The sequence below is a fragment of the Rhincodon typus genome, unplaced genomic scaffold, assembly GCF_021869965.1.
Source record: "Rhincodon typus isolate 14 unplaced genomic scaffold, sRhiTyp1.1 hic_rhity00001053, whole genome shotgun sequence".
In the NCBI taxonomy this organism is placed as follows: domain Eukaryota; kingdom Metazoa; phylum Chordata; class Chondrichthyes; order Orectolobiformes; family Rhincodontidae; genus Rhincodon; species Rhincodon typus.
In genome coordinates, this window is record NW_025966691.1 from 22,370 (window position 1) to 33,969 (window position 11,600).

The following is an 11,600-nucleotide window of genomic DNA, read 5'->3' on the forward strand; positions in this document are numbered from 1 at the left end:
CCATCCCCGCCTCTTCGACCTGTTTGTTTCCTCTCCACCTATCCTCTCCTCTATCCCTCTTCTATCCGCCTCCCACTCTCTCCCTATTTCTTTCAGAACTCCCTTCCCCTCCCCCTTTTCTGATGAAGGGTCTAGGCCCGAAACGTCAGCCTCTCTGCTCCTATGATGCTGCTTGGCCTGCTGTGTTCATCCAGCCCTGCACCTTGTTGTCTTGGCAGTTATGTGCCTGTTATCATCTACTTGGTGCATTCTCCATGGCAACACTTCTACCGATCAGAGTCCACTTTCCAACAAATCAGCGCGCTCTTCTCACAAAGTATAAAAATGTTGTTTCCCTCTTTACATAGGTATCCTCATGAATGTCCTGATGAACGCAAGATGCAAAATGTGTCTTATATCTTAAACGTTTAAAGATTAGGAACTGACAGTGTGCAAGAGACCTGGGTGTCCATGTCACTAAAAACTGAAATGTATTTGGACAACAATAAGGTAGACATTAAATATGTGGCCTTCATTGCAAGAGGATTTGAGGACAGAAATACAGATATGTTGCTGCAATTGTATCGAGCTTTGCTGAGATTGCTCCTGGAGTAATGTGAATAGTTTTAGTTTCTATATGTGAGGAAGTATGTACTTGCCAGAGAGGGAGTGCGATAGGTGCTCATCAGGCTAAACCCTGGGATGATGCAGTTTTCCTATGATGAGAGATTGAGGAAACTGAGTCTGTGGTCTCTAGATAACAAGGTGTAGAGCTGGATGAACACAGCAGGCCAAGCAGCATCAGAGGAGCAGGAAGGCTGACGTTTCGGGCTTAGACCCTTCTTCAGAAACGGGGGAGGGGAAAGGGGTTCTGAAATAAATAGGGAGAGAGGGGGAGGCGGATAGAAGATGGATTGAGGAGAAGATAGGTGGAGAGGAGACGGACAGGTCAAAGAGGCTTGTGAAGTCCAAGCTTCAAAATCTCCCCTCCCCCTACCGCATCCCAAAACCAGCCCAGCTTGTCCCCGCCTCCCCAACCTGTCCTTCCTCCCACCTATCCCCTCCTCCCACCTCAAGTCCCACCCCCATCTCCTACCTACTAACCTCATCCAGCCCCCTTGACCTGTCCGTCCTCCCTGGACTGACCTATCTCCTCCCTAACTCCCCACCTACACTCACCTTTACTGGCTCCATCCCGGCCTCTTTGACCTGTCCGTCTCCTCTCCACCTATCTTCTCCTCTATCCATCTTCTATCCACCTCCCCCTCTCTCCCTATTTATTTCAGAACCCCCTTCCCCTTCCCCATTTCTGAAGAAGGGTCTAGGCCCGAAACGTCAGCCTTCCTGCTCCTCTGATGCTGCTTGGCCTGCTGTGTTCATCCAGCTCTACACCTGGTTATCTCAGATTCTCCAACATCTGCAGTTCCTACTATCTGTGTGGTCTCTAGAGAATGAATGGTGATCTTATGAAAACTTACACAATTCTCACAGGGCATGATAAAGTACAGCTAGATAAGATGTTTCCATTGGATGTTCAGGTTAGAAACAAATGACGTATTCTCACATTAAGGGCTATGTCATTTAAAACTGAGATGAAGAGGAATTTCTTCAATCCGTGGGTGGTAATTCTCCACCCCAGAGAGCTGTGGAAGTTCAATCACTGGTCAATTGTGACAGAAATTGATAGATTTCTGGAGAGTAATGACATCAAGATGTCTGTTGATAGTGCAGGGAAATGGTATTGACATAGATGATCAGCAATGATCTAACTGAATGGGGGAGCAGTTTCAATGGGTTGAATGGCCTCCCCCCATTTGGAATAAACTGAATGAGCCTAATACTGTGCAATATAATTGCTACAGTGCCATTTGCTGCTGTCACCTTCAGCTAGAATCAACTTTAGATATTTTCTAATCAATTTGTTCAGGGATGTTATGACACACCTCTGGAGCAAGTGGGACTTGAACCCAGGTTTCCTGGCCCAGAAGTATGTATTCTACCACTGTGCAAGAGTCCCCAGAATTGACTGTATAAAGGTTGTACTTTAATTTGTAAACACAATTCCCATTTAGGTGAGAACTTTGCCAATATCCTTCAATGGATGAAGAAATAAGATGAGCCAAAATCTCTGGTGGATCTCCCTCACGTTGGTACAAGTGAAATCAATGTGTGAGAACTAAGGGCCTCCAGCTGTAAACAGTCACATACCCTATTAATAATTATGAATTAATTGGCTTAATTGGTTTGAATTTAAGTAGACATTTTCTAGAATTTAATAACAGATTTTTTGAAACATTTACTTACCTGCTGAAGAGAACATGCTGGTGCTTGATTCCTGAAGTGGAAATTTAAAGCATTAGATAATGTATCAGTGAAATAGATGTTTATAAACAATAAAACTGAAATACTATCTGATAAAATTCTGTCTTACCGAGGGTATTTCATGAGGTCTGTCTGTCATTGGTCTAGTGACAGTGACGTGAGTGGAATGGGTATTCTGTGTTGTAGCTGCTGTTGGATTACTACTTGAGCCAGACTTAACAATGGTCTGTAAGGAAACATGATAAAATATGAAAAAAAAACGCTCCTAAACTAAAATCCTGTGCAGCGTATATTTTGTATTTGCCAAATAATACAGATTAATTAATCTTTTATCCTTTCAACAATACGTGGAAAATACTGAACTCAGATTATCCAGGAGAAATCTGCAATAAAACCAGGTAAATTAGCATTTCAGTCATGAATACAGGCTGTGTGTTCTTGGGTGATAGGCTGCAAGGGGGTGTTAAAATAAGATATCAGTTGCAGATCAATGGGCAGATTAGGATTTTGGGTGGGTGCTCAGATCTTTTTCATCTCCCACTGTGGACTTTACTGTCATTTGCCACCTCTGCTCAACTTGCACTAATCATAGGCGCATTACTCTGTATACATCTCGTATATTTGAGAGGCATAGCAGTAATGTCACTAGGCTAGTAATCCATTCTATAAGAGCTTTGTGTGATAGTCCAGAAAGGTGTGCAGTGTTATTATGCCATGCTGTACCCTTCACAACTGTAATGACAAAAGAGGATGACCTGGATACAGAGGTATTGGTGGTACAACAACAATGTTGTGAGGATAAAGTTGAGGGTGAGGGTCAGGACATTGTTTAGGAGAGCCTTCTGAGAGAGTGTGATTGAGCAATGTATTATCAAGTATGAGAGGCCAGAGAGAACCTCAGTGATAAACTACTTCCAGGACGAATGAACTGAGTGTGGATTTCATTTATTTGTTTATTTTCTGTTGGTGATCTGGCAAGTAGCCCCTGATCAATATAAATTTGCTCTTTAGTGTTGCTAAATGAGAGTCTCATTGTCCATCTGATTTTACACCAAACATCTCACTTCCAAGTATCCAGATACTACATGTCCTGCACTGACTGTCATAGAAAAAGCAGCAGTTAGTGAGGCAGTTTCTGTTAAGGTAACATGGAGGTAAGGTTAGATAGCTGGAAAATTTCCATCGGGATATCATATCAGAACGTTTTGCAGTGAGGTTTCTCAAGAGAGGAGCTCTGAGGAATCTCCATTTAACCCTTCCATCATTCCCTTCATTGTGTCAGAGTGCATGCAGACGTGAAAAACTTCAGCATTCTCTTGGTGAACCTATGACAGACAGCACTATGTGCAGTTTTTCTCAGCAGGCCAATGTGCTACGAAGGAACATGAACATGTGAACCACACATTGACCATCTCCCGACCTTGACTGGCTGTGCATTCCCGTGAAAATCTGTTATGTAAAATGAATCTTTCCCTCAGAGATGTATGTATTCATCACTGATTCTGGTCTCTCATTCACAAGGTCGGTGTAATGGTGCAATCATATGTGTAAGGCCAGGCAACAGCACCTTCATTACTTGTTGCATTTAGCCTCAGTGTTGTCCACAACAGGGTGCAACACTTTTGCTACAGTACTCAATGTTATGGTTCAAAGATCACTGGCATTGGAGACCATCTGCAGTCCAGGATGAAGATAAAAGTGAGGCTTGACCAAAACGACTCCTTCTATTCCATGAGATATCCAAACAGGCTGCACATCCCTCACATGGATGAGACGAAATCAAATGCAACAGTGACTAGTACAGCAGGTATTTTAACAGTGTGAGTGAAAACATAGGGGGCGCTGGTTACCTTAGTTGGCTGGATGGCTGGTTTGTAATACAGAGTGATGCCTGCAGCGTGAGTTCTATTCCAATGCCAGCTGGGTCCACAGTGAAGGATTCTCCTTCTCAACATCTCCCCTCAACTGAGGTGTGGTGGCCCTCAGGTTAAACCACCACCAATTATTTCTCTCTCTAATGAGGGAACAGTCTTATGGTCTGGGAAAACTCTGACGACTTTACTTATATTTACAATAGTTAAACGTTGTTCATAATGGTGTTTCCCTCATGACTCCTACGTGCCCTCGGTCAGTTTATTTGCTCCTGTGTCTCTCTCTACATGGAAGTGCAGTTCCAGCTACAGCAGCTGGAGTGATGGAAGCCTGCTCCATGATTGACTCTGTTAGCCTGAAATCTTAAGGAACCCTTAAAATACAGAAAATAGGAGTAGGAGTAAGTGATTTGGCCCTTCGAGTCTGCTGTGCTGTTTGTTATGATCATGGCTGATCATCCAACTCAATAGGAAATAAAAACAGAAAGAACTGCGGATGCTGTAAATTAGGAACAAAAGCACAGTTGCTGGAAAAGCTCAGCAGGTCTGGCAGCATCTCTGAAGAAACTATCAGAGTTAATGTTTCAGGACCGGTGACCTTTCCTCAGTGGCTCACCCGACCCGAAACGTGAACTCTGATTTTTCTCCTCACAGATGCTGCCAAACCTGCCGAGCTTTTCCAGCAACTGTGTTTTTGATTCAAGTCGATAGGCTGGTCTTGCTTCACACCCACCCCATCCTTTGATCCTTTTAGCCCCAATATCCAACTCCTTTTTTGAAATCTTACAATGTTTTGGCCTTCACTGCTTTCTGTGGTACACAGAATTCCACAGGCTGACCACATTCTGAATGAAGAAATTTCCCCTCATTTCAGTTTTAAATGGTTTATCTCATACATTTAGACTGTGACCCCTGCTTTGGACTCCTCGGCCATCGGGAACATCCTTCCTGTATCGACCCTGTCTATCCACTATTGCCTTTGAGCTTGGAGTTCCCAGGCCTGCTCAGAGTGTCCAGTCCAGATTCAGGCTCAGCCCTCATTTGTACTGTTTCAGGCTCTGGGATCATGGACAGGGGCTGTGCAGGAGTCAGGTGGGTTCTGAAAAGAAACTTCTGGGATTCCACGTGTCACTGTCCCCTCCCATGGGCACCTAGAGGCATCACCCTGTCGGCCTCATCTGGAGTGAGGCCATGATCCCTCACCCCTCTCAGCTGGGGGAACCTGCTGCTAGAGTGATGGAGTGTAACTCAGTCCTGTGAAGAGGCAGACAGTGAGTGCGCTGGACATGGCTCTCCACCTGGTTTCCAGTCTCTTGATGGGGAGAGCCTGCTGGAGCTGGTATGGCACTGACAATGTTGGTTTGGACTGCACCATCCTCTGACATAACTTACTAAGTCCTCACAAATCAGCCTGTGGACCACGTGCCTGTCTGTACCGTTTGACAAAACGATGAGTGACCGAGACCAACGCTTGTCGATTCCCGGTCGCTGGGTGGGTTGGGGGGTAAGGTATGTGCCTGGTCCCAGCACTGCTCTGAGTGGACAGCAACCTGGTGTGGAAACATGTCAGTGACTGGCTCCCTAGATTGTGTTCCTGAGTTTAATTTGAAAGTGTACCCACAGAGGTGGAAGTGTCTGAGCTGGTGGATGGGCCAGGCGAAGTCCTTGGTGATGACTGTTCACTGGATTTGGAGGAACTGTTCCCAGAATCAGAGTCAGTGTTAGAGGTTCTTGATCCTGCCTGTTGTTTCTCAGGGTTGCCGTGTGTTGTTGATGGCTGCATGAAGAAAAGCAGAAATAGTTGGTGAAGATGGATTATGGCTTGCACAGATGATGAAGGAGTTGATCCAGTTATTAATGGAGGAATAGTGTAATGTAGTACACTGGATTGTCTGCCAGTGAGATCTTAAAATTCATGCGTCCTCAGATGCAGAAACAGCCCATGTCCAAATGCACTAGACCTGGACTAGATTCAGACTTGGCCGAAAAGTGGGAAGTAACATTTGCACCACACAAGCGAAAGGCAATGACCTGTTCCAATGAAAGACAATCTAACCATCATTCCTTGAAATTCAATGACATTACCATCACTGAATTCCCAACTATTAACATGCTTGAGTTTACCGCTGACCAGAAACTCAACTGGACTCACCACATGAAGACAGTGGCTACAAGAGCAGGTCAAACGCAAGGAATCCTGCAGTGAGTAACTCACCTCCTGACTCCCCAAAGTGTGTCCACCGAGTACAAGGCATAACCAGGAGTGTGAGGAAATACTCCCCACTTGTCTGGATGATTCTTCCTGTTAACTGGCAATGCAACTAAGGCGAACAGATGCTTCCTATCCACCCTGTCCATGTCCTCAACATGTTATTCCCCTCAATTGGGTCCACCATCAGTCTTCTCTGCTCTAAAGAAAACAACCCAAGATCATTCAGCCTCTCTTCATAACTGAAACACTCCATACACCTCAATCAGGTCCACCCTCAGCCTTGGGCAACAACAGGACCTGCAGGATTTTGAGGTTCAGATTGTCAGAATCTGACACCAACAGACCAATGATTGACAGTCAACGAGAACGAGGGAATGGCAGCAAGACTTTGTAAAACATATAGTGAGGAAGAGCAATCCTGTTCCCAGGGTCTGTATTCATGCAAGTAAATATGAAAGACCCGTCTTGTAATGCCAGCAGGACCCATGAACTGGTATGACTGAGTACAGCTGGCACTGCCTGCTCCAGGAGAAACCAGTCCTAAAGTAGACATTTCTTATCTGTCATCTCAGGAATGTAGTGAGTCAGTTAGTGTCTGTAGTTAACATCTACAAGATATACTGTAGTACCTCACCCATCCTCCTCTGACAGCACCTTCCAAATCCACGACTCTACTAACTAGAATGACAAAGGCAGCGGAAGCACGTGATCACCACAACTTGCGAGCTCCTTCTCCAAGTCATACATCATTCTGACTTGGAATTAAATGCTATTCCATTACCGTTGTCAGCTAAAAAATCCTAAAATCCAGTATCTAAACCCAAAGGATATGCTCCACTCCAGTGCAGTCTGGGATGGGCAATAAATGCTGGCCAAGACGGTGATATTCACAACCTGTGAATGAGTTGAACAAAAAATGTCTCATGGGATCAACGTTTCAAACCAGATTGTCCTGACACTGTAATTCCCAAAGGAAATGCCTGACCATTTCTGGCAGGAGATCAATCCTCAATTTGATTCATTACTTGCTAACTACTATCCTATAGATAAGTGAAAGATTGTCCTTTTAGGTCCCACTCAAGAACTAGGTCAGATTGGGAGGCTAATGCTGTTTCTCATTGAGGTACCATGATCTCGAGGATTGGAACTGTTGTGTTTTAAGTGTTCAAAGAAAGACACTTCATTTATGAGTGACAAGATACTGAAAGCTAGACTGTGCAAAGGCTGTTAGCTATATATTTGACACCCTGGTGACTTGCTCATTAGCATGTTTCCTCAAGGTCAGATCATAGTATCTCCTTTTTAAAATGAAATTGTATACATTATGAATGAAAAACAATGTACATTAAAGGCTGCTTTATCCTGGATGGTGTCAATCTTCTTGAGTGTTATTGGAGTTGCACTCATCTTGTGGGGAGTATTCTGTCATGCTTCTGACTTGTGCCTTGTAGATGGTGGAAAGGCTCTGAGGAGTCAGGAAGTGAGTTACTTACTGCAGCATTCCTAGCCTCTGTAGTGCTCGAGGAGCCACTGTATTTATTTGGCAAATCCCACTTAGCTTCTGGTCAATAGTAACTCCCAGGGCTTTGACAGTTCAGAATTCAGTGATGGTAATTTCATTGAATGTCAAGGGGTGATGGTTAGATTGTATCTTATTGGAGATGGTCATTGCCTGCCACTTGTGTGACGCAAATGTTGTTTGTCATTTTTCCGTCCTTGCCTACCTCCAGATTTTGCTGAATTTGGACATGGACCGCTTCAGCATTTGGGGAGTTGTGAATCATTCTGAGCATTGTACAATCATCGGTGAACATCCCCACTTCTTACCTTACGATGGAGGGTAGGTCATTGATGAAGCAGCTGAAGCTGGTTGGGCCTAGGACACAGCCCTGAGGAACTCCTCCAGAGATGTCCTGGAGCTGAGATGACTGACCTCCGACAGCCACAACCATCTTCCTTTGCTTACATTTTGACTCCAATTAGTGCAGAGTTTTCCATCTGATTCCCATTGACTTCAATTTTGCTCAGAATCACTCGGTCAAAGCGGCTTTGATGTCAAGGGCTATCACTCTCACCTCACCTCTGGCATTCAGCTCTTTTGTCCATGTTGGAACCAAGGCTGCACTGAAGTCAGGGGCTGATTGGCCCTGGTGGAACCCAAACTGGGCATCACCGAGAAGGCTATTAGTGAGCCGGTGCTGCTTGATAACACTGTTGATGGCACATTGCATCACTTTACTGATGATTGAAAATAGACTGATGGGATGGTAATTGGGCGGGTTGGATTTGACTTGCTTTTGTGTACAGGACATACCAGGGCAATTTCCACATTGTCGGGTAGATGCCATTGTTATGACTGTACTGGAAAGGCTTGGCTGAGGGTTTGGCAATTCCTGAGCACAAGTCTTCAGTATTTTTGCTGGAATGTTGTCAGGCCCCATTGGCTTTGAAGTATCCAATGCTTCCAATCATTTCTTGATATCACATGGAGGGAATTGAAGTATTGCAGAAAATAGGTTATGGTGTAAGCAGCATGTTGGCATTTATAGAAAATTGGCAGGCTAACAAGAAGTAGAAAGTAGGCATATATGATTTTTTTTCTAGGTTGGCAAAACATAATGTGGTGTTCCACAGTTACTGTTGCTGGGACTTCTTCTGTTTATCATTTATATCAATGACTGAGATGACAGGGCAAAAGGTATGGTTACCAAATTTGCTGATGTCACAAAGATAGGCAGCAAAATAAGTTGTGACAAGGGTATAAGGAGTCTACAAACAGATATAGACAGTTTAAGTGTGTTGTCAAAGGGTGGCAAATGGAGAATGGGAAAATACGAAATTGTCCACTTTGGCAGAAAAATAAAAAAGCACCGTATTATGTAAATGGTGAGAGGCTGCAGAGCTCTGAGATGCAGGGAGATCTGTGTGTCATTGTGTATGACTCGCAAAATGTTAGTATGCAGGTGCAGCAAGTAACCAGAAAAGCTAATAGAATGTTATCATTCGTCACAAGGGAAACTGCGCAGAAACTGTAGAAAAATTCTTGTTCCAGCTGGTACACTGGCCCCCTCCCACAACTCTCTTCTTGGTACATCGATGGCTGTTTCTGTGCCACTTCATGCTCCCAACTGGACATTGAAAAATTTGTTTATTTTTCCACTAGTTTCCACCCCTCTATAACTTTCACATTGTCCATTTCCGTCACGTTCCTTTCTTTCCTTGACCTTTCCATCTCCACTGTCATCCACTACAAAGCCACTGACTCCCACTGTTACCTTCACCACAGCTCGTCACACCCCACATCCTGCAAGGACTCCATCCCATTCTCCCAGTTCCTTCAGCTACGTCGCATCTGTTTGGATGATGCCACCTTCCAAAGCAGCGCTGCTGACATGGTTTACTTCTTCCGTAACCGTGGTTTCCAACCCACTGTTATTGACAGGGCCCTCAACCATATCTAACTATCACCAGTGATTCCACCCTTGCCCCTTCCCATCACTCACAACAGCGTTATCGGAACCCCCTTGTCATCACTTTTCATCCCAACAGTCTCCGCATTCAAAGGATCATTTTCCATCATTTCAAACAACTCCAGCAGAAGGCCACCAATAAACACATCTTCCCCTCAATCTCCCTGCCTGCATTTCACAGGGATTGTTTCCACTGGGACACCCTAGTCCATTCCTCGATCACCAACACCACCCCCTTCTGATGGCACCTTCCCATGTAAACTGCAGAAGGTGCTACACCTACCCCTTCACCTTCTCCCCGCTCACCATCCAAGGGCCTAAACAGTCTTTCCAGGTGAAGCAGCATTTCACCTATACCTTCTGAACTCTGGGTCTATCATCAATGGAGTTTAGAAGGATGAGGGGGAATCTAATTGAAACTTACAAAATACTGAATGGCCTGGACAGAGTGGATGTTGGGAAGATGTTTCCATTATAAGACTGACTAGGAACCGATGACACACCCTGAGAGTAAAGGCAAGACCCTTTAGAACGGAGATAAGGAGAAACTTCTTCAGCCAGAGAGTGGTGAATCTGTGAAATTCACTGGCACGAAGGCTGCGGAAGCCAGGTCGTTGAGTATATTTAAGACGGAGACAAGATATGTTCTTGATTGTCAAGGGTTATGGGGAGAAAGCGGGAGAATGGAGTTGAGAAACTTATCAGCCATGATTGCATGGCAAAACAGAATCAACAGGTGGACAATGTAATATTTTTATTCCAGCATGTTTCATTACTGCATTGAGAAAATACTTACCCAACTGAAATTGGCAGTACCTTAGTTATGGAAATACCACTCTGACTCACTTTGATTACAGCAACCTTGACATTTAGAAGTACAAAAGTTTTACTGTCCATCGAAAAATCAATTTTCATCTGGATCTTGTGTAGATCAGACACCAGGCTGGAGGACAAACAGACAGTTAACATTGGACTGGATAAGAAACACAGGAATTCACACATTAGCGTAGATATTTTTTGTATGATTGTGGAACACTGGGAATAAAAGTTGAGAGATTGCAGCAAGTCAACATCAGCCTTTGTATTGCTTCTGTGACTGGATTGCTGATGGAAGCTATGGCAAGTTACAGCTGCAATAATTCCATCTTTTTGCTTTTCCTGGATAAGCTGTACCAAAAAATTTACTTTATCACACCCCACTTGTCATCGTGATACAGTGTATACCTATGCTGTGGTGTAAAATACTTACATTCACCTTAAATGCAAATTTGCAAGCATAACCATACCCTGAGCTACTCCACATTAAAAATTCTTGTTTAGTTTGGAAATAAACTACTTTGAACTTGAATCAAATTTTCCTACAAGATACTTGAAAGTCCTTTGCAGCTTCAAGCCCAACATTACCCAAATTTCCTGTCGTCTGTGATTTGCAGATTTCAGTAGGATAATAACAGAAGCCTATGTGAGTAAACTCTTGCAAACCATTTTTTATATTCATCATGTCATTAAAGTTGAGGGAAGGTTTGATAGAAATGTTCACAGTCATGAGGGGTTTGGGTAGCTTCACAGAGTAACTGTTCCCATTCGCAGGAGGCTTGAGAACAAGTGTATAGCTTTCCTCTGACTGCCACTGCTTGTTCCTCAAGGTACTGCCACCTCTATTAGTCTGTGGCACAGGGTAAGGTTTGTTTGAGGTAGTTTGTTGCCACCAAACATCTAGACTGTTTTTGTTTTGTTTACTTGTGC

The 11,600-nt window shown here is 44.1% G+C and overlaps 1 protein-coding gene across 1 annotated transcript in view; it reads right to left on the reverse strand.

Annotated features, from left to right (window-relative positions):
* Nucleotides 1-2,523, reverse strand: part of LOC109914525 (adhesion G-protein coupled receptor G2-like) — a 24,193-nt gene extending 21,670 nt beyond the window's left edge. The window contains exons 1-2 of the mRNA XM_048592348.1: nt 2,411-2,523; nt 2,284-2,314 (exon numbers count right to left, since the gene is read on the reverse strand). Of these exons, the coding sequence (XP_048448305.1) occupies nt 2,284-2,314; nt 2,411-2,440 (61 nt within the window). The 5' untranslated portion in view covers nt 2,441-2,523. The remainder of the gene's footprint in view (nt 1-2,283; nt 2,315-2,410) is intronic.
* Nucleotides 2,524-11,600: the final 9,077 nt, after the last annotated feature.